The sequence below is a fragment of the Prunus dulcis genome, chromosome 1, assembly GCF_902201215.1.
Source record: "Prunus dulcis chromosome 1, ALMONDv2, whole genome shotgun sequence".
Lineage (NCBI taxonomy): Eukaryota > Viridiplantae > Streptophyta > Magnoliopsida > Rosales > Rosaceae > Prunus > Prunus dulcis.
In genome coordinates this window covers 32,642,966-32,665,745 of record NC_047650.1, presented here as the reverse complement: position 1 = coordinate 32,665,745, position 22,780 = coordinate 32,642,966, and the positions used below count along the sequence as shown (strand labels likewise).

Sequence of the window (22,780 nt, the reverse complement as noted above, 5' to 3'; positions counted from 1 at the left end):
TCCACAAGGAAAAACAAATCCATTGAACTGTGAATCTTTACAATTAAGCGTATCTGAAAGAGAAAAAGACATGGAGGAGGTATGATATAGACATTACTTGAAATATCCAAAATTCTACACTTCCCGGACAAAAAGAAACATATGAACTACAAATTTCAGTTCAAATTACAAGACGCAAAATTATGTTACAACTCCAAAAGAATAAATCACTGTGGCAAAGAATGAATGTTATACGTAAAGCATGTTAACTTCTTTCAGCAGTTAGATAGTCTCTTTCCTGTTCTTCCATTACTGAAGCTCAATTTGAGCGGTTGATTAGGCCGGTAATGTGAAACAGAAAATTACTCCAGAGTAGATTTGTATGAGAAGTGAAGAAAACAGTTCAATTCTCTTATCAACTCCACAAGCACCCACTCCCCAAATGTGGCTGGAGCAAAACATGTTGGGTAAAACGGAGATTGCCTTTACAGTTTCCTCTATACAGAGATCACGAATCATGTGATTCTCGGACCATCAAAATAACGCGCTGTTTACCACTATCTGTGCGAAGGTTATCTCCTTTAAACCCAATCTGAAGTCAACAAACATATGTAAGATAAGTGAAGATTAAGCTGGGAATAAAAGCGCAGAAACTTCAACTTTCAATCAAGTTCTATTAAACCAGTTCTGAAAATGAATTTTAAAATGTCAATACCTCAACAGCCCCGTCCGGAGGGAACCACCTTAAAAGCACACCAAGATGCACTAAACCAGGGATTAGCTTGAATAGAAAAGGAGTGGTCACCTGCAATAAATTTCAGAAAATGTAGGCAGGAAATTATTACAAAAATCATATCTACACTTTTTTCTTTATCAATGAAAAATAAAATGCAACCACATCAATAATGGACTAAAGAAGCACATCATAAAACAGAAGGAGATAATTTTCATACCAGACTAAGGGCTGTGGTCCCAAGAAGCAGGAGATATAATTTCCCCTGAAAATTGTCAAAGTTTTAGCTCACTAGCTCATAATTGTAGTCACATTGTTCTACAAGTTGGAGGTTTATAAGATCCAGAGAACACAGACATACTAATGTACTGTGGTCATTAACTATTTACAATGGCGTCAATCAGGTTACTCAGGTTTGACCCCAAAAAGAATCAGGTTACTCGGGTATGAAACCAGAAATTTCCTCAGCAAGTGAATTTTTAACTTTAAGTATATATCATCATCAAAAAGGAAAAAAAAAAAAAAAACAATAGTAGCACTAACCTCAACTAGATGGAGATTAGAGGCACGACTTAGAAGCACAAAAGCAAATTCGCCTATCTGTGCCAGAGAAATTCCGACCTAAACAAATACAAGAATCCGAGAACTGTCAACAACTGAATTACTAGAATAAGTAATATGACAATGTGACATTCAAATCAAACTCACAAGAAATGAGGTTTTGTTGTTGTAACCAAATCCCTTGACAACCATGGTGATAATAATTGTTTTTATGATGATAACTAAGATAACAGACGCTAGTAATATATCAACATGATTCCAGAGAAATTGAACATGGATCAGCATCCCAATGCTGGCAAGGAAAAGAGCAGCAAAAAGGTTGCGGATGGGTTCAATCTGCAAATACGGAAAAGTTCAGTGCTGCTATAAAAAGTTACTATCGGGAGCTTCAACATTATGAGCAACAATTTATCATCCACATAAGAACGAGAAAACCAATACATATAATGATTGTGACACTTACTGCAAGTTGCATTCTTTACCAAATTACAGGGTATTGGTACATTAGAAGGCTAGAAACCTACATTTCTTACATGTCTGCACTAAGCTCACCATTCACTTTCTAGTAGATGGTACAGAGCCTTAATCGATCCAAGGGAATCCAAACCCACATTATGCAGTGAGCGAAATACTTTCACTAATATTGTTCAATGAAACACCTCAGCTGGTGTAAGGACCCAATTCAATTAAGCCCACCAATAAAATCCTGATAGATAACCTTTTCCCTTCCGTATAATGATGGATACCATAAACACAACAGTGCTCTCTCCCTAGCCAAAGAAAGGTCTTTGACAGAAGATAACCAACATAACAAAGAAAGTAAAATAAACCACTTCTTCTATTTATGGTTGGTTGCATGCATTCTTGAGCTATAGAATTAAGGAATACATCCAAAGAAGATCATCTGCATGAATATGGCATGGAGTATAGCCTTACTTGTTCTAGCGTATGTTGAGCAAGATCAGTTGTTGATATCATCACTCCCGCAGCAAAGGAACCCAGTTCTAGACTTAGTCCCAGCTTATCACTACACTGAAATTGTAAAAACAATTAGACTAAAGTGTCACGACTAGTGTCAGGGAATTCAAGCACAATTATCTTACATCATTTCGAGAAACTCATAAGGTGCACAGTACCCTACTGACCAGATGCTGAGGGTCTATGCATATACTGTAACGGACAGAACTTATAAACACGACTCATAAGGCGTAATAGGACATATAGGCAAAGCAAAATTAATCTTTCACATAACAAGGCTATATCTTTGAAATATAATCAACACAGTATAAATTTGTAGCCAAAACTATTCTTAGGTCACCAATCAACCCAACTTGCTACTGGATTTTGTGAGTAGTCAAGGCGAATGTCCATTCATAGATAGGCTTAAGTGAAACACCGTATGTAATTCTCCTAACACATTAAAAAAGGACTTATGCCAAAATGGAAAACAACCAGCAAATATATTGGAAGCAACATGAAGGAAAATGATTCTTTAGAATATAAGAGAAGAGTAATGTGAAGCTTGCCAACATGAAGTAAGGACAAATAAAGCAGGAAGGAAAACATACCCAGGCAACAAGTAAGCAGAATGCAACTGATGCCAATTGGTAGAGTTCATTGGTCTGCAAAGATGAAATTTTAATTACAGAAAATACAAATACATCCAGCAATTTTCTATAACAAATTTAAGAAAATGGTACCTGTGAAGATAAGCTTATCATCAGCTTAAGTAGCCAAGGAACACAAGTACGAGATGATATAGATAGAACAGCCAAAAATGTAATCAACGTCACCATCCTGGTTCAAGATAGAAAGATGTTATAAACTTAAAACTAATAGATGGATTTGTCACTGATTGAGTCATTTTATAAAAAATATAACAAGAAACATTATAAATATCTTGACTTCAAAACCTCAAGGTCAACACATGAAATACCACACATATGATACAAGACTGTTCCATGAGGGAAGAACAAAGACAATTAAAAGAAAACATGAACAACTCACAACTTAGCCATAGATATCACTCCTTGAAGAATACCCGAAGTCCCACCTAGAACTGGAAGCAAAGCAAACAGCAAACCCACTGCACAATCCTGAAAAGCAAAATCTTCTCTACACATACTTAGAAGAGTGATAAATCAGTGCAAAAAGCAGTAATTCGGCATTCACAAAGGAAATTGAAGTCCACAAGTATATGTATATAAAACCAACAAACCTGCAGAATAAGGGTGCCAATGGTAACTTGGCCATGAAGGGCATTAGTAGAGTTTTTCTCCATCAAAAATTTCAACACCTAGAACCACCAAAAAAAAAAAAAAACCTTGTGAAAACTACGCATCCAACAAAGTTGATAACTAAGAGTGTGAATGTGGATGCAAATCTGTGTGTATTTGGGCATTCACGAGACATGTTTAAGTTAATTTACCACTGCTGTTGAAGACATAGAAAGGAACACACCAACGAATATCCCTTCGGAAACTTTACCACCACATAACTGCAAACAGCATCCAATCAGAACTGCAGCATTGAGAATGAGAAACATGTATAACACAGTCTATATTAACAGAATATTTAGCTTCAAAATCCATGTCAAGAAAATTTATCAGAACTGCAAGCTTCTAAATACCAGATATAGAAAATGAATTACATATGACTTAAAGAATTGAGCATAGAAAGAATGAGAATGCCAAGAATTAGGAGCTTAAGTTGGAGGTAGTTTTCACATGTAAAATAGGTATAAGCAAGCACCAACTTTAAAGTAAGTTCTCTGGAAAATTAGTAGACATACTGAGGCTGTAATACCACACAGGCACATAAATAGGAAGATTTGCAGCAGGCCTCCTGGAACAGCAACCGCTCGAACAACTCGAAGCTAAAATTATGTAGGGATGAAGTTTGACTAATTTAGCTCAGTTATAAGCGCATCAAAACTGCAGAGAGAGAGAGAGAGAGAGAGAGAGAAGTCTACCTTTGTTGTGGAGAACTCCAAGCCCAAAGCAAAAAGAAGAAAAATTACCCCAAACTGAGCCACAGTTTCAACCTGCACACATAAACCAGAGCAAAGATGGATGTAAGACACAAAACTATCTTATGTAAGAAGAAACATTAACAAATAAATTTCAGCAAAAAGAAGATCTATCTCTAACATAAAGTAATTGTTTCATTTCATTTATTAATCATAAAAGAGGCAAAAGTGCCTTACCGAAATTTTTTTATTGGATACTACAAGACTACAAGTGAAAAAAGTCTAAGCCTTAGCAGTGATAGGATTAGCTAAAATGAATGGCAGTTCTGTTTCTTCTTTTCAAGAATGAGTATGAATTACAATATTTTTCCTGTAGTTTCATACCCATCTTGATAGGTGCTACGAGATCATCTGACCAAAACCCTAAGAGTACAAAATAATAGCTTAGGAACCACTGTAACAAAAGGGCTCTAGAGAAATTTGCCAGAGAATCTTCTTGCAAATAGTAAATTTGTAGGGTAAAACATACTTGAACCATTTCACTGACGAAGTTGAACCCTCCAGGCCCAATAACAGATCCAGCTAGCAAATATCCACTAATAACCTGTAATGTTTTAGTATCAAGGAGGCAGAATACGAACACTTAGTAAGATCATAGAATTATATATTTTCTCTATTGAGCTTGGAAATATATGTATACGAGTATGTATGTATGAATGTATGTATCAGACCGGTTGTCCAGCACAAGCAAAGGCAATGCCACCACAGGTTGCAGATACAATAACGACCACCAGATCTGATATTAATCTACAATGCAATAAGTAGAAAAGTTCAAATCAGCATTTCTATCAAGTGAGGACCAATGAACTTAACAAAACTGTAATGAGCCAGCAAGTTTACCTTAAGTCTAGTTGCAGCACTGGATATTTTGATTTGAAATTTGATATTATGAAGACATTGTCCTAAAAAAATTTATAAAAAAAATTTTAAATTTATAACCATGAAGATAAATACCTGCAGCAGTATCAAAGAAGCAGTCTTACCTTTCGATCTATTAGCGTTGGTGTATCTTCTCCTCTATTATCATTATCCAGATTAAATACATCGTGCAGTTGAAACGACCTATTTAAGCTACAACAGAGTAGTGAGAAGCGGGCTTTAAATAATGAAGATGGCTGCTATACAGTGAAGCTCATTATTCTAATGGTGACAAGGATACATGAAAAGTGTAAGTTAAAAGAAGCGTACTTTTCCTCTTTTGTCTCATTTTTCTTCGACTTCACTCTAGCAACTGTCTCCAGAACTGCCTGATCCACACAAAGAGAGATAAAGTTGTGATTTAGCAGACCTTCGAACTGAAACAGATTCTTTATGGATTTGAAAGATGGGTAAAAGGTCAAGTGTAGCAAAAGTTTACAACCATATCAAATTTGAGAATGAATTACGAATGCATCAAAATATTAGAAAAGCATAAATTGCAATAAGAAGGTGTTTGGAGAAAGGATTTCAAAATATTTTATAAACTGAATTCAAGAAAATCAGATCTTGATGTAATGACTCTCTATGGCTGTAGCCCATTCACTGTATAGAAATGTTAGATAAATTAGCTTGACACCAACCTGCTGGCCGGCTACGCTGTTGTTAAAGCTTCCAGGATCAGTAGCTGCAAGTGCGAGCAAGCAAAGGAAAACAATAAACAAAGTTAAAATTTAAGAACATGTATTAGTTGACTATAATAACCGTATTTTAACAACTTAACGTGATCTTATAGATTCTTCAAGAAGTAATCTTCCCATGACCAATTTTCTTGCCTTTTCTTCTTAGCCAAAAAGAAAACCAAAGATCCTCGAAATTTTCCTCTCTTTTCTTTTTGGTCTTCAACCTAAAACCCTAATTGAACCCAAATGCAGAGAAAGAGGAGGAACATCGGATCTACGAAGTTACAAACCTTCGTTCTGATCATTTTCTTTGAACTCGTTCTCGAGAGCTTTATCGATCATGTCAGCGAAGCTGCCTTCTTTTGGCTTGGAGAGGGAGACATTGGACTCGGTGGCGTTAGCGTTGAGGAGGGGATCTGATTCAGTGAGCGGCTCAGCGAACGACAGTGAAAAAAGCAAATCTGAGCTGAGAAGGAGCAGCGTAGGGATCAAAATAGTGAAGAGGCCATGCGAGGAGGACGAGCTTCTTCTCAACATTGCAGAAATGGCAGCTGCGAAGGATAAAACTGCTCGCAGAGGGTCGAGTTTCAAGAACGAGAAATCGCAATTGGTAGAGAGAGCAGAGAGAGAGAGGAGAGGGGGAGAGAGAGAGAGAGAGAGAGAGAGAGTGGGAACTAACCAGAGTTAGGGCGGTGTGGTCAACTTAGAGTCAAAGACTCATAAATCTTCAGATTAATTAAACAAATGTGTGGGATTCCGTCGTCGGTGGAAACTGTAATCTGGGATGCTTTATGAATTTATAATGCCGGCGGTGACCAAAATTAATGAATTTGATTAGGAACTTTGAGAATTACCGTTATGGTTTCTTTTAAGATAGGGGTGTGTAAGATCCAATTCAATCCGTCTAAATTGATTAATTTAATTCAATTTTAGTCGGTTTAGATGATTTGGCGAATTGGATTGAATCTCTAATTTCTAAAATTGACATGATTGGATTTGATCGGATGACGGATTTGCTTGTGAGGATCCAATCTAATTTCATGCTTATTTTGCTCATTAGGTAATTTTTATTAAGAAAGATATAAACGTTTTAAGTAATTTGATAGAGTGATGTTTATAATTCTCTAACATTTTATTATATTTTACATTTATGTCTATTAAAATGTTTGATTATATTAAACTTGACGATAAATGTTTCATATTTTATTATTATATTTTTTTAATTATGAAAACCGAGCATCCAATCCAATCCAATCCTATAGCAATTGGATCGGATCATATTGGATTTAAACCTCTAATACAATTGGTTTCAATTGGAAAAATCATAATCCAATTTATTTTGGATTGGATGCGAATTGGTGAAATAGTTATTAGCCGTTGATATATTGTAGAATTCACCTACGCAAGCGTGTGCAAGTATTAACTTCAAGGAATATTGAATTTTATATAAAAATTCTTTTTTTTTTTTTGGGGATTCCAAACTAATCAAATTATTACATATTTGGGTTAAGCCAATTGATGAAGGCAATATGACCGCTCATTGCATTCAAGTTCGAATCACCATTTATGTAGATTAGAATTACCCTTATGAGAGTTATAATTGGTGTTGTCCAAAATTAATGCATGTGATTTGGGATTTAGAGAATTACCATTAAGGTTTGTTAAGTTTCGAGTTATGCTAGTTGTTATTCGTTGAGAGATCATATAACTCACTTTCATCAACGACAAACAACCACTCACACAAGCGTGTCAACTAGCAATCCATGCAAATTGTTCTTGAGTGACAATTCGTAACATTACTAATCAAATTATTGATCATAAATAGAATTATGATTGAATAATTGTTTGGAATGGAAAAAAGTTGTGTTTGCTCAATTGGAGAAATTACTTATCATGGTGGTAGACATTATTTCACTGGATCACAAATATTAAAAAAAGAATAATGTCATAATTGGAAGTGTAAATATGTCGTGCACCTCTCCAATCCAAATTAATGTTGTTGTGCATTATTGCCTTTGGCCATTTGTCACAAGATAATGACCATGTTTGCTAACACGCCAAAATAAATTCTTTTATGTTAGAGTTGAAATGGACTTGAGCTTGACGCCAACTTGCAGCCAAAATCACTATTACTTGACAGAGAGGAAGGGCCATAAAAAGCCTCATATATATATATATATATATATATTTTTTTTTTTTTGTCTATACCACGTACGGTATTGAAAACTTTCCCAACGAAAGAAGCTACAAACAATTGCAATCAACGACATAGGCGGTAAAAGCCAGCAATATAGCATGATGCCCATAAAGTGGGAAGAAAAGAACCATTAAAATAATTACTTGTTTTGTACGGCAATGAATTCATAATAATCTCAAATTTAATACTTTGACAATGTCACCGTATACAAAAAGAATATTTCAGGCTAGTCTCTGCCACTAAGCATTAGAAAATGGCAATCAAGGGCACTCTTGTTACCCGGTTGTTGCGGTATTTCTTATGATAAAGAAGGTTGATACATATCAGTACAAATACCCAAAGTATCACGAGTTCAGAGTTGTTCTATAATAAGGCCCATATATATGATCCTCAAGTGAGGACTTAGTTTTATTTGTTGGATTACTTGGATATTGTCAAATTCAAGCGAGGACCTAGTTTTTTTAAATAAGTAGTATAGCTATGCGGCTATACTACGATTTTTTATTATTTAAAAATAGTAGCTATACTTTTTTTGACACGTGGGTGCTGAGCTGATAGGTAGATCCCTTTTTTTAAAAATAAATAAATAAATACAAGTAGTATCGCCGGGAGGCTATTCGTGAGAATTTTTAAAAAATGAGTATAGCCGGGCGGCTTTACTGGAGTGTTTTTTCTTAAAAAATAGTATAGCCGCGCGGCTATATGAATTTTAAATATAATATACTTATTGCGTATAGCCGCCCAGGATTTTTTTTATAGAGTATAGACGGGCTGTACTGGGGTCTTTTTTTTAATATAAATAGTGTAGCCGTCCGGCTACACTCCTTTTAAATATAATATACTTACGCGTATAGCCGAACGGCTATACTATTATTTTTTATTTAAAAATGGTATAGCCGCATGGCTGTACTATTTTGGACACGTGGGAGCACTGCGGTCTTGTAAATAGTATAGCCGCGCGGCTATACTCGGATTTTTTTTAAAAATAAAAAGAGTGCAGCCGCTCGGCTTTACGGGGGCCCTTTTTATTTTATCTTATAATAATTTAATTTTATTTATTGTATTAGTATTATATTTTAATGAATAGGCTTGTAATTATCCCAAAAAATGTTCCATTAAACCTCAAAGGAACATTTTCCTGGAAAGCAATCACAACGTCGTTACTGTAAGGTGAGCAGCATTGGTAAGCACAGGTTCATCCAACACCAGAGCCTTCCATCCTTGAACAACTACATTATGAAAAATGGATGCGTTCTTGGGGTCTTGGTGAAACGTTGTATGCCTATGGTCCAAACTCACAAGACCAAATATTTTGTTTTGATAGTATGCAGTGACTCGGATGTCGATCAAATCAAATGGGAGTCCCTTGTTAGGGTTTGTGAGAGAGAGGTTGTAGAAGAGAGTATGATTGGTTTCACTGTAATTGAATCGGGTAAGATAAGCATCGTTAATGCTGAATTTGGGGCCTTCGTATGACTTGAACGTGAACAAGAGAAACATAAAACCAAGGAAGATGCAAACAGCAAACGGCACCACCGTCAATATTTCCTTGCAGTCGCAGATGCTGTTATTCTTCTTGTCTGAGCTTTCAGACATGGTTAAGAAAAAGCTAGAAACAGTACGTCTAACCAGAAATTAATGGATACAAAGGCTAGCAACAATTCTAGGGTTTAAATAGCTAGTCTGCCCCACCCCAAAGCCTTATTCAAAGAGAAGTTGAATCCAAATCAATTAACATTTAGGTTAGGTTAGGTAACAATTAATTCACGTACAAATAGAAATGGTAGGCTTTGTAGGAGGAGGATTAGGATTCCCATCGCATATATTAAAACTTGACCTAAATTGAACTCATGCATCAACTGAACCAATTTAAAATCCTAAAAGAAAAAGAAACATTGCTAGTCAATTAGTTTGTCATCTTTATTTATTTGTTTTGCTGAGAAGGCCCCGCCTCATTAGGCCTGAAAGAAGGCTGAGCTGACCCCAACCCGACAATTCCCAAATGAAACAAGGGCTGAAAGCATGACTGTATATTACATCGAATTCGATAATCTCTAATATCAGATAATCAACACATTTATGCAGAACCTAAGTGCAGGCGTTCTCTTATCTCTTTGAATTCGAATGCGTGACTGTATATTACAAGATGCAGTCGTGGCCAACCAGAACGCAGAATGATGAATCTCCCCCGCTACTTAAGCTATTGCTATACATTGTTTTTAGTGAATATGCATGCCTAGCTCGTCTCAGATGCATTTATCATTCATGTATGAATCCTGAAACCCATGTCATGGCTTCTTGGCAGTGACCCAACCTCGTAAATAGCCACAAAATACGTTGGGGGATGGTTCATGTGGCAGTCATGTTTTTACCTGTATCTATAAGGCATTTGTTCGAGAGATTGGTTATCGAGTCTGCTATAACTCTGGCACTAGACTTCATGTAACCACCTGAAACATAACAGGGGTGGATTAAATTTGAAGAAAGCTACGATTCTATGCAATCTATCTAGCAACAATAAGTCATCTGGAATTCGCAATAACATCCGACTGGCATGAAAACCCAAGAACCTAGTGTGGTAAACCACTTTAACATTTCAAAGGTGGGTAAATTTCTTGTATTATTGATCTACTTATCATAACTGGCTAGTGTAATAAGACTACACGATCCTAGAAACCAGTGAAAATTAAAGAGGCAAAAATGAGACAGAGGGAGACCTGATGTGAGCATGACAATAGGAATGTTCCTCTTACGAGCAAACCTGAAAACTTTCTCGTCTCTATTTGTTATCCCATCAGGACTGATCTACACAAGTCAACATAAACACACATCAACAGAAAACCGGTGAAGGAAATTTCTCCGCTTGCATTTCAAGATTTTGAGACCTACTCCTTCAACATAAAGAGTGGAACTAAAAAGAATGGAGGCAAGTGATATTCTCTTTGACCAAAAAGATCAATGAACGATATTACCTTCAACCTGCCCAGAGGATCGCCATCTAGAATATCAGTTCCAGCATTGTAGACTATCAACTCAGGATCAAAACTATGAACAGAAACCTAACATACACATAAACAAGGTCTAGTTCACATGGTATGGTACACAAAAATTGGCGAACAGTTATTTTCTATAAGCAAAAAATGATTACTAATTTCCTAAATATTAATTCAAACAATAATACAACTAATACTAATACTAATATGAGCTGTTTATGGTTTATTATTTTCATCACTATTCCAGAGAGGAAACAGCAGCACATTACTTGCTAGTGACATTCAATGGAGCAAATTAATCAGCAACAAATGAGAGTTGAGCATATCTGAGACAAAGTTAAGTGTATACCTCAAGTGCTTCATCTAATTTTCTCAAGTACTCATTTGTTGTAGTTCCACTCTGTTTAAATTCAAGAAAAAGGATTACATTACACAAGGTCATAGTATGAAACAACTACAATCTGATATGACAATGGGAATTTGGGATGACTCACCACTACTTCAACCTTTTGATCAATGTATCTTCTTGCTTCATAATCCTAAAGAAGATCAAATGAAGGTGGAGTTAGATCCTTGGTCTATGTTAGAGTCCTGCCCTCATAGACCTTAACAGCAGTACAGCAGGCAACTTTGGTGCGAAAAACTTGCATCTCAAAACAGAACAAGAGCAGGCATCTTACAAATGGATATATTCCAGGGTTGTACACATCCAGTATATAGACTCGACCTGTTTTTAAAAAAACAGTTATTCGAATTCCAGAAGAGAGTCAAGTTAAAGTTTAAATCACCCTATGACTATGAGGACGATGAGGTAACCGTACTGTCATTGGCAAAATCCGTTTCATGGCCATTTCCTTGATGTGCATCAAGATCAATAATCATCACCCTGTATTGGCAAATAATGAATGATCATATCCATACTTGAAAGTAGTTTTTTTTCTTTCTTTTATTACTATTGAAATTTCAAAACCTATCCTATAATACAACTATTTGAATTGAGGTGAAAACGTTACTACCTTGATATGTTTAACCGCTCAAAGGCAAAGTGTATGCAAAGAGAAATATCTGCATAAGCACAGAATCCCCCTCCTTTTTCCCCAGAGCAATGATGAAACCCTCCCCCAACATTGATGGCCCATCCTCGCTCTTTTGCAAGCTTTGCAGCCAAGATAGTTCCCCCCACCTGCAATGGAAAATGATCAGTGCAAACCTCTTTGGTTTGTTTTTCTTTTCCTCTTTGGCAACACGACTGAAAACTTAAAACACAACACGGGTTATCAGTTACCTGGTTGCGAAATGGATAGAGAACTTTCTGCTGCACAAGGCAATTCGGGAATACGGCAACATGAGGTACCTTAATCATCGTAGCCCAAATATGTCATAATCTTCATAGCATATACGAAACTAACAAAGCTCGGCCAGAACCATTAATCCAGATCAGAAGCACTCAGTTCATTTCGGAGTATACGAACCAAGAATGTCCAATCAAACCAAAGTCAAGTTTGTGGTCCATCAACATTACCTCAATTATCATAGCAACATTTGCACTTTTCTTTAGACAATTCAAGTATGCTTCCGAGTGTACCTGCTCAATGCAACATATGGTAAGCAATCTAAGTGCTATATTACTAATAACCATATATACAGCAAACAAGTAAGCAACCACACAGCTATATACACAAACCAAAGGGACAAGAAAATACCACAAGGAGATCATTCTTTGAAGCTTCCAGAGGCTCTACGATGCAATTTTTGTCCACAACATTATCCACCAACAGAAACCCACATATCCGACCCCACTTACTCGAATCAAACGGGTGCCTAAAAAACCAATTACATTTAAAATTTTGAATTTTTTTTAAATAAAAGAACTGCAAATTCATCTCTTACAGCTTCTCGATGCCAAGAAAAGTAATATCGTATGTAGACGAGTAAATCAACGGCACCTGATTGATTGATAAAAAACTCAGAATCCAAAATAATAAAAAAATCAAAACACAAATGAAATTAATATATAAGTTTACCTTGGAGTTGGGGATGTCGAAGTAGAGCGTGCTGGAGAGAATACGACTGCGCCTACGAGCTTGGACGCCGGTGCCGTTGTCAGATGAAGAAGACGACGACATCGTTCCAGAGCGAGCTCTTGAGCGGCGACGGAGGTTGTAGCGATAGAGAGACTGAGATAGTTTGACGGTGGCAGCGAAAGTGATGACTAAAACGATGACTGGTGTGAAGAGATTCCGAGTCGACTCGGTCCAACTCGTCACGACTGGGTTCTTCATATTCGTAATAGTTAAATGAGAGAAAAATGTTAAGCGCCTCTGATCTGAGGCACGTTGAGACCATTTGATTGATCGGACGGTTGGGAGATGAGAAATTTGGCGCTATTTCGTCAGTTAGATTTTCACGCGCCAATTGACGATAGATTCGGATAAGACTAATATGCAGCTGCTGTTCTGCTGTCGTACATTTGTGACAGATAATCTAATACCTGTCGTTTGACTCGTTTCTTACGCAAATACGACAACGTGTCATTTGGCCCCTGAGTTGGGAAGGAGAGAAACTTTGGGTAGACTGGGTTGAGCAAAGCAAAAGTCTAAAAACAAATGTTCAGCCTATTCAGTTTCTAAAGACTCGAGCCCTTTTACTCTGGCCATTATGGCCCTTGTTCTTTTCTTTTGGTCAACATTATGGGCCTTGTTCAGTTGTTCGTGTTTATTTTACTCATTTTTTTTAAAACCCATTTACGTAAAAATACTATATAATATAGGGAAAATATAATTTATCAGTTTTTTTGTTGTTGGAATAATTTATCATTTTTATTTATTTAGAAAAGATACTTTATTAAAAAATAATAAGCACCGTAAGAGAGTACAAAAGATAGCACTGAAACAGTCAATACTATCCAAAACCCAAACATGAGAGACATGAACAAATGCATGATCTTAAAAAGACTCGTGCTTGAACAACTCAAATGGAAACAACAAGAAAAGAGAAAGAAGAGGAAGCATGAACACCCCTTTGATCTGCACATGGAAACCGCAATGCCACCAATAGAAATCATCACCATGAGGGACAAAAAGTCCCCAATGGAGTCAAGTGATGGAGCAATAGTAGCCTCGTTAAAACATTACCTTAAAAACCCCCAAACGGAGGAAAATCCGATTAAGGAAAAAAAGTACCACTGTAAAGCTTGCTCATCAATAACAACCAACACGCAAAACTTGGGCAAGTGGACAATAAATAAATGTTGCGCAAAGCAGCCCAACAAAGCCCAACCCATGGACGAGTACCAAGACCAACTGAAAAGAACACCACCTACTACTGTATCTTGTCTTATAACTGCTCCGCTACAAAAAGTGTCCGCTATAGTTCTCCAAGATTGATGAACAAATGAATAATCCTTCAACCATCTCAAACAAAAAGAAAATTTCATTAGGATTCTAAACAATAGTGGCCAAAACTAAAACTCAGAAAAAGATAAAATAAAAAATAAAAAACAAACAAAAAATAATAACAAGCACTTTAATAGAATCAAGAACAAGTAGATGAAGTAAATAACATCATAGACAAAAATGAATTTAAAAAAATTTTGAATTTGAGGGAAAAAACAGAAAAAATAAAATAAAAGCATAAACAAAAGACACTTGGAAAAAGGAAAGCAAAGAAAGAAAAACTATTCCCTAAAAGTGTAAAGTTGAAAGAAAAAACTGACAAAACTGCTCCAACTCTAGGTGCTCTCTGGACAACAAGAAGTTCAAGATCTAGCGCACCTTGATCCATCCGTCTCCATCTCTATTGAAATTAACATTCTTCGTAAGGGAGCTTGTAGTTGAAGTAGTTAAAAGTAGTCACTCATGCATTAGAGATGATGTGTTCGAATACCTTCTCTCTCAATATCGCTTGTATAAAAAAAAATTATATATATATTATTTAAAAGACATTTTCGGTATTTATTGTCACTAATCGATTGAATATTGGAGCACGTTTTATCAAAGATTAGATTTAGATACAAGCCACATCACAAAATATTAGGGCCCATATGGTAACATTTTCATAAAACGAAAATGAGAAAACGAATTTGTATTTTCAAGATTCGAGAATGCGTTTGGTAGCATAATAAAAAACAATAAAAACGTGTTTGATAGTGATTAAAAAAATACAATAATAATAAATATAAATGTATCAATAATGTTTGGAACACTATTCTTAACTAAATTATTTATATAAGCATATTAATAAATTAACATATTATTATGAGAAGAAAAACGATTTAAATGATATTTTTATTTTTATTTTGGTTGATGACAAATTTTCAGTCCACATTGTGCACAAACATATAGCGAAAGTAAAAGTTAGTCCAAAAGGTTTTTTTTTTTTTTTTTTTTTTTTGGTTGTTGTTGCCAAAGTTAAGAAGGGGAAGGGAAAACTCACACACACGGATACCATTGAGACTTGAACCCAAGATGCCCCTATTGTTTAGAAAGAAAATAATTATGATTCTCTCTAAACCTAATAAACTATTATTCCAAATTTATACCTTTCGACAAGGGATTTGTAGCTCAAGTGATCATCCCTGCACGTTGCACTTAGAGCATCCACAATCATGTTCTCTATTTTTTTTGTTAAATTTTAACTAAAAACATATAAAAGTTATTTTAGGAGCTCTCTATAAAATTTAAACTTCAATAATCCTCTCTAGTTCAGGGAGTCATAAATATTATAACTCTTTTTTGATTGGTCCATCTCTATTAAAAAATAAAATAAAAAATAGTTAGCATTAAATAAAGGTAGTTTGAAATACTCATTAAATAAAGTCTTATGATTTTGATAAATAAAAGAAGCATTAAATTATAGGGAGCCACTGGGAGGAGGAGGTGTTGACAAAGACAAGTCAACTTTATTTTCTCTCTCCTCTAGTGATTTGAGTGAGCACACTGACAGACAGGGCCGGTTTTGAGATTTTGAAGGCCCTGTGCAAACTTTAAATTCGGGCCTCACATAAGCTAACACAAACTTACACCATTATGTAATGCCATACAATAAATGTTTTTTTTTCTTCAAGTGATCAAAGTACCCCTACTCCCAAGGACAAAATTGAAATTTCACAAAAGAATTAAATTGGATTAAATCGATTACATTGGGTCAGAGATGTTACACCTTTTGAATAATCACCATGATTGTGACGATGAGTCTTTGTCATCATAGGTCATACTCAGATATTAAATATTTTTTAACACCTAATTTATTTTGTATCAATATTCCAAGAACATCATTAATTTGATGCAATTATTTTGGTTGACTTAGTTGGATGCATTATTTTTGCGAAATTGAATATCTGAGCATAATTACTGACTAATTCATTGTGATCGGGTATTTATTATTTCAGTTTGTGGTTGTGAAAGTAGATGGGATATTGAATGTTGGTGTTGACATCGGACAAGCCTTTAACACAAGCAGGTTTTGAAGTCGAGTCCTGAATAGAAGTTGAGGCCCTACAAACCAACACAACTAGAAACGTCTTTGTGTCAACAATTTGCTCACTCTGTATATATATATAACATTTGTTATACATATAGAGTACTGCTATTTCCACCTACCTGTCCTATTTTCTCACCCACTATGTAAATTTGAAAAATTAAAATCCTACTTTTCCACCCACCATTATTCCTAAAATACCCTTTAATTATTAATTCGACTAAACACCATCAACTCCAAGTTAAAAACATAAAAATTTTAACCCAAAAAAAAAAAAAAAACATTCTTCATCTTCTTCATGTGTTTTCAACATCACGACCTTACCCTACCATATTAATATTCTCATCAACCCCTTAGCATTACTGGTGGCTTCACGACCGCGACACCACCACCACAACAACATACAACCAACAAGACTACAATGGATTTTTAATTGAAGTGATGTTATATGGAATAAGGACCCGTATGTGGGTTAATCAGACTAAAAAAATCTTTAAAATGGAATAAAATTAAAGGACAATTTGGCCTCTATTATCAACACCTACCAACCCTGACACAATATTAAAGGTGGAGTTGAGAATTTGATTTGAATTTTTTAAAAAAAAAACTTTTCAAAGGATTGGGATGGGTAGATCAATGCTCGCTGAATTTGTTGAGGTCAGGAAGATGGAAAGAATATGGAGAGTAAAATAAAAAATTTATTTTCTTTTTAAAATTTGTTTTATTTTTAGGGTTTTAGAAGTCATTTTACATAGAGATAAATTTGTCTTTAAATTTTTTAAAATAAGGTGGGTGAAAAAATATGAGATGGGTGAAAATAGCAACACTCTACACATATTATACACATAAAAAAAAATTGAGACCTCTAAAAAATTAGAGACTCTGTGTGATGGCACAACTTGCACACTCTCGAGGTCACCCCTGCTGACAGACTATAGTCTTATCAAACAGAACGAAAGAAACAGCATAGAAAACAACAGAGGAAGAAAGAGGACCCCCACACAACATGATGTGTTGGATTTATCACATGATGCTGGTGCTGCTTATCTCCATCCATCCATCTACTGTCTAATCAGACAGTGATTGTACCTTCCCAAGAGTACTTCTCTGTTCCCTCTTGCTTGCCATTCTCCATTATTATAAATTAAATTACATATATATTAGCGTAAAGCACAAGATTTTAGATTAAATGGGTCAGCTTTTGATTTACAAATTTACAAATTTAGTAGCATTTATATGGTCGACTAAAGACTATTACCACGATTTTAAAATCTAATTGGGAAGGGAACAATGACTTTTGGATTTTTATTTTATTTTATTGAGATTGTACCTTTGATACATAATGTACTCTAAATTGTTCGGTTCCTTTCTTCTTTGACCTGTTTGGGTGTTTTCTGTTTATAATTTCTTTTTTTTTTAATCCAAAAAAAAAAAACAACTTAAATATGTAAACTTATTTTATCACGTGTTAAGGGATTTCTTGGTCACCTACAATAGAATGGACTCAAATTCTGACTTAATCTAATTCTAACTCATTTTTTAACTCAACTCTCATCATTTAAATTATTCACTGTAAATTGAAGATTCACATTTTACTTAATAAACAGTATATGATTTATAGTTTGACAATATAAATATATATATTTTTTTCATGGCAAATATTTTTATAGAGGGTCTTGGTAGTCTAGTCTTTTTATGTGTGTTGCTTGCAAGATGAGCCAATTTGTGTCTTAGGCTACGGTGAGAGGGAGAAACACTTGCATAAAATGTGAATATCGCTATCCCCAATCAATAACGCTATGACATGCGTGAGAGCATTCACAATAGGAGGGTGTATAAAGGGGTGTATGTTAAATATACATCCCTTGTCACCGGAATCATCTCCAATGAGGAGATATAAAGGATTGTAAACATACATCACCACCATGGAGATGTAAAATAAAATGCACATTTGCATATATTTTTACATCATTTGTAGGCGGGACCCACTCGAGAAAAGAGGGGAAAAATTATACATCTTAGATTTACATCATTTCCCATTAGAGCAAAAAACATATTTACACCCCTCAGAGGTGTAAAGGGGATGTAAAAGTGGCTTTACACCCCCGAACTGTGGATGCTCTGATAATTTTTCTACGTGGTATAATGTTATTGGCCGATAATAGCAAAATAGTGTTATCTCTATTGAACATTGAAACAAAGTTTTTCTCGAGAACACCAAAAGCCTTTAGTAACTAAAAGTAGTGATAAAAAAGAAAAGGTAAAAGTAAAATTACGTACGGGAAAGAAAGTAAATTAGAGGAAAAACTCTAGAACATAAAAGAGGAATCTAGGAAGTGGGTGTGACAATCTTAGACGAAGGTTCATCCACTGCTATCTAAGACCAAAGGCTCATCCATCAACAGAGCATTCCCTAAATCCATGTTTTTACTTTTTATACAAAGTTTTTTTTTTCTCAATAAACTAAGCTACTTGCATGTGATGTGAGGAAAGAGTTGAGGAAGAGTTGTATGGTGGGGTTGGTGTTGATAGTGATCTGAGTTTTAAAGAGAAAAAAGAGGAAGGTTTATGCTTTCTCTCCACTTAGCCGATTTCGCAGATAACAACAATAAAATTTTATAGAATAGGGGATATGTATCAGAATTATCTTTGCTTCAATCAATCTATCAAGAGAAAAGAAAGAGAACCTTACAACTCAAAATAAAAGAGTTTTGAAATTCTCGAAGCACGCTATTTGAAAATGATATCGAACGGACCCTTTGAAAATGATATTATATTTTCCAAAAACACATTATCACTATTTGTTGTTACTAATCGATCAAATATTGGAGTACGTACATTTTATCAAAGATTGAATTAAGATACAAGTCGCGTCACAAAGTTATAGAGCCCAAGCCGTAATCGTTCTATCTTGATATAGGTGAAAGTGGCTTAGCTATGATCTAGTTTCAGGGATTAGGATTAGAGTAGACATCAATAAACCCAATAATTTGTATAATTTGTTTTTTTCCCCTTCAAGTTGAGTATGGTAGCTCTTTTACGTCTCTAATCTTGCTTGGCCAAAAAAGTCAAGAAAGAAAAACGATAAGAATACATTATTTGAAATTCATTTTCTGACAAATGTTTTTTTCTCGAAATATTTGACATTAAAACTATATATGGAGGTTTTTTTTTTTTTTGGATCAGAAAAAATTATATATGGAGTTACTAACAAATGTAGTCAAGCACAACCCTAGGCTACACGTGATGTTAGGTCATCCTAGAAACTGAGTTATACAAATATGGGCAAAAAGTTTCATTTGTCTGACATAACACACATAATATACTAATAAGGAACACTACTTCCTTCCGTGGTGAAGTTGCCAAATACTCCCATCATCGCTAGCAAGTAATCTTTGTTGGTCACATCATATTTCATCTCGGCCAAATAAAAAGGAATTCAACACTTGTATTCAATTTGGTTTTCTCCAATATCCCATTTTTCTACTTTTCAAATAACCATTAAACGCATGACATGTTTTTTCTCCCTCAAAACTTATCAAATTCTCACATTTTTCTATTGACCTGTCAAGAAACCTCATTCTTAATCATCACCAACCATGAAACCAAAAATTGATCTGCTACTAAAAAAGAATATATTCATGCCAATAATAAGAGTCATGAGAGAAGAATGACAAATAAATTCACTCATTTACCTGCGCACATGCTTCAATTCAATCTATAATCAATGTATTGCATGCCTAATTGGTGAAGTACATATTGATTTGATTTCCAAAAATATAAACCACCAGGATTCGATGTTTTTGAAGTCGAGAAACATATGATTTTGAAAAGCTCAGCAGCCGGATGTTGCGGTTGAATAAAAATGTATGACAGATGAGACTCAATCTCTATGCAATGCAATGTCAAACCGAGGAAGCAAAAACAGATCTTGCTTCCATAAGCAATATAGGATTCTCTATTCTTTTGTATAGTTGATGATATTTACAAGTTAATGTCTCTTAATTTTTTACTGCAACGTAAATGTCTAAATGGGATCAGGGCTAAAGTGATTGAATATATCATTGTTGAGTTTCAGCACATCTGAAAATGATTGCTCAAGTCTGATTGAAGACTGCAAGTTGTTACTTAACCGTGATTGGAGATGCAATGTCTCTCATATCTACAGGGAGCAAAACGGAGCAGCCGATCACCTTGCTAACTTGAGGTATGAGTTACCCTTGGGGCTTCATAATTACGAGGCTGCTCCTATCTCTCTCTCAAGCTTGATGCTGGATGATGAACTAGGAAGAGTCCAAAGTAAGGCTGTGCCTTGATTGCTCAATGAATACGAAGAGAGAGAGAGAGCTAACCTTCTGAAAAGATTTTTTAAAGGACTAAATAATACAGGTGACTTTTTTTTATATATTTTTTTATTGGAATACAGGTGACTTATTGCCTAGGCAAGATTGAGCTTCTGGTAGATCTGTACTGTTTCGCCTAGAGTAGACATCAATAAACCCAATAATTTGTATAATTTGTTTTTTTTTCCCTTCAAGTTGAGTATGGTAGCTCTTTTACGTTTCTAATCCTGCCTAGCCAAAAAAGTCAAGAAAAAAAAACGATAAAAATACATTATTTGAAATTCATTTTTCTATGAATGTTTTTTTTCGTGAAATATTTGACATTAAAGTCTATATATTATTTAATTTCGTTCCCTTGTAAGATCAATATCACAATCAATGAGGTCTGCAAGCCAATATAACTCTTACTTCTTACTTTACTCTTCTCGTTCTACGCTCGGGATCCTTCCCTCCCTAGGTACTCAAATAAGAATGGAAATTTTTCTGTAAATCCCCATTCAAATCATCACCCTCTACTTATTTTTCCTATATGGAGTTCTGTATTTTGTCAGGAAAAACTATATATGGAGTTACATTAACAAATGTTGTCAGGCACAACCCAAAGGCCACACGTGATATTAGGCCATCCTATAAACTGAGTTATACAAATATGGGCAAAAATTTCATGTGCTTGACAAAAAGGTCTATGCGTCCAAATCTATAACCTATTATATATATGAAAATTTTTCCATACGAACATTTAGATGTTATTATTATGTAGATGCTAACTATAAGCTTCGTTTAGTATGGGACATAGAACCTCGGCCCCGAAAAAACAGCTCGGTTGACTTCAATGTCATCAATAGAACAGTACAGTGCATTATAGTTTCTGGCTTCAACGTCAAGGCCTTTCTTTTATTTAAACAAAGAATAAATAAACAAGTATAGTAGGTAAAAGGAATTATAAACCAAAAGTAAAAAGGTGCAACCTGGTGCGGCTTTCACCTGCTTAAATTCTGGATGCTTCAACCACCAACCAAAACGGTTGGGGGTTGAAGCATCCGCAATTTGATGACAACTCATGGTCAACATGTGTCCACGTTGTTGACACGTCGTATGACACGTGCTTTGCTTTCTGAAATTCTGAGGTGAGGTAATTTGCTGCGTCGGTTTAACTTCCAACAGGATTTGCATCATATGTATTAGCCAATAGGCTATTGACACATTGTCATTTTGTGCTCTGACATGCAAGTGTTGGATGTGGAGGGTTTACACGATTGTTTATTACTGTGCTCTATTTTTAGGAAATTTGTAAATAAACCGTTTACATCACATTGCAATAAAAATTTCCAGCCAACAAAAAAATATTGCAATAGAATTTTTAGTGGTGCACAGGGAGTTTGTAGTTAAACAGGTTAAGAGCATATTTACTCCTACATTTTAGGTCTTAAGTTTAATTCCTTATTCTTCCAATATCACTTGTATATAAAATAAAAAAATTTAGTGGTCCATATGAGATTATTTAGGAACTAGGTTCACTTTGCTTGTTAAATAATATCAAGAAGGGTGGTGTTATTTGTACCCTATTTACTGACCATCTCTCTAATACAGGTGTGTTCAGAGAAAAATGTTAGCCAAAAACAGAAATAGCAATTTTGAGATCATCGGCTGATATTTTTTTTTATAGTACAAGCGATAGTTTAAATTATAGGAGAGGGATGGTTTCTCACACACATACATACAATCAAGATGCCATAGGGTTCGAACCTGAGACCTCTGGTCTGCAAGTGAATGTCCTTTTTTTACTGGACTAGACCTCGTTGGGATAATTTTCTTAGTATATTATAATTGGGTTAAAATGTTTAATTTCAATTCAATAAAGTATTTTCTT

General features: G+C 35.0%; 2 protein-coding genes across 12 annotated transcripts; both read right to left on the bottom strand.

Moving 5' to 3' along the window:
- Positions 1-71: 71 nt before the first annotated feature.
- Positions 72-6,572, bottom strand: LOC117622056 (K(+) efflux antiporter 6). Of its 10 annotated transcripts, none has more exons than XM_034352575.1 (20): positions 6,190-6,571; positions 5,861-5,904; positions 5,490-5,548; positions 5,285-5,372; positions 5,142-5,203; positions 4,973-5,048; positions 4,771-4,845; positions 4,245-4,316; positions 4,065-4,148; positions 3,702-3,770; positions 3,492-3,569; positions 3,281-3,369; positions 2,974-3,070; positions 2,842-2,895; positions 2,210-2,305; positions 1,421-1,609; positions 1,256-1,333; positions 933-977; positions 695-784; positions 72-571 (listed from the first exon to the last, which is right to left on the bottom strand). In XM_034352575.1, exons 1-20 carry the CDS (start codon positions 6,434-6,436, stop codon positions 488-490), a joined length of 1,776 nt encoding a protein of 591 aa, XP_034208466.1. In that variant the 5' UTR covers positions 6,437-6,571; the 3' UTR covers positions 72-487. The 10 variants fall into 10 exon arrangements, with proteins under 10 accessions (XP_034208466.1, XP_034208475.1, XP_034208501.1 ...); XM_034352584.1 differs by having other exon boundaries at positions 5,285-5,363; XM_034352610.1 differs by lacking the exon at positions 2,842-2,895 and having other exon boundaries at positions 5,285-5,363; positions 6,190-6,572.
- Positions 6,573-9,991: 3,419 nt separating this feature from the next.
- LOC117622112 (histone deacetylase 2) lies at positions 9,992-13,397 on the bottom strand. Of its 2 annotated transcripts, none has more exons than XR_004584950.1 (13): positions 13,114-13,397; positions 12,980-13,035; positions 12,793-12,910; positions 12,612-12,674; positions 12,375-12,443; positions 12,106-12,272; positions 11,911-11,975; positions 11,770-11,816; positions 11,584-11,628; positions 11,439-11,489; positions 11,069-11,155; positions 10,814-10,896; positions 9,992-10,546 (listed from the first exon to the last, which is right to left on the bottom strand). XR_004584950.1 is itself a non-coding variant. In XM_034352661.1 (13 exons), exons 1-13 carry the CDS (start codon positions 13,369-13,371, stop codon positions 10,446-10,448), a joined length of 1,215 nt encoding a protein of 404 aa, XP_034208552.1. In that variant the 5' UTR covers positions 13,372-13,386; the 3' UTR covers positions 9,992-10,445. The 2 variants fall into 2 exon arrangements, 1 of the variants encoding a protein (XP_034208552.1); XM_034352661.1 differs by having other exon boundaries at positions 10,814-10,901; positions 13,114-13,386.
- Between the last annotated feature and the right edge of the window lie 9,383 nt (positions 13,398-22,780).

Excerpts from the sequence above, each read along its gene's own strand:
- LOC117622112 (XM_034352661.1), bottom strand. The coding sequence starts at position 13,371 with ATGAAGAACCCAGTCGTGACGAGTTGGACCGAGTCGACTCGGAATCTC. Across the intron at positions 12,273-12,374 it reads TCTATCCATTTCGCAACCAG|GTGGGGGGAACTATCTTGGC; the intron begins GTAACTGATAAC and ends TTTCCATTGCAG. Across the intron at positions 10,902-11,068 it reads ATCCTCTGGGCAGGTTGAAG|ATCAGTCCTGATGGGATAAC; the intron begins GTAATATCGTTC and ends TGACTTGTGTAG.
- LOC117622056 (XM_034352575.1), bottom strand. The coding sequence starts at position 6,436 with ATGTTGAGAAGAAGCTCGTCCTCCTCGCATGGCCTCTTCACTATTTTG. Across the intron at positions 3,771-4,064 it reads TGTGTGGTATTACAGCCTCA|TTATGTGGTGGTAAAGTTTC; the intron begins GTATGTCTACTA and ends TGCTGTTTGCAG. Across the intron at positions 3,071-3,280 it reads GTGATATCTATGGCTAAGTT|GATGGTGACGTTGATTACAT; the intron begins GTGAGTTGTTCA and ends ATCTTGAACCAG.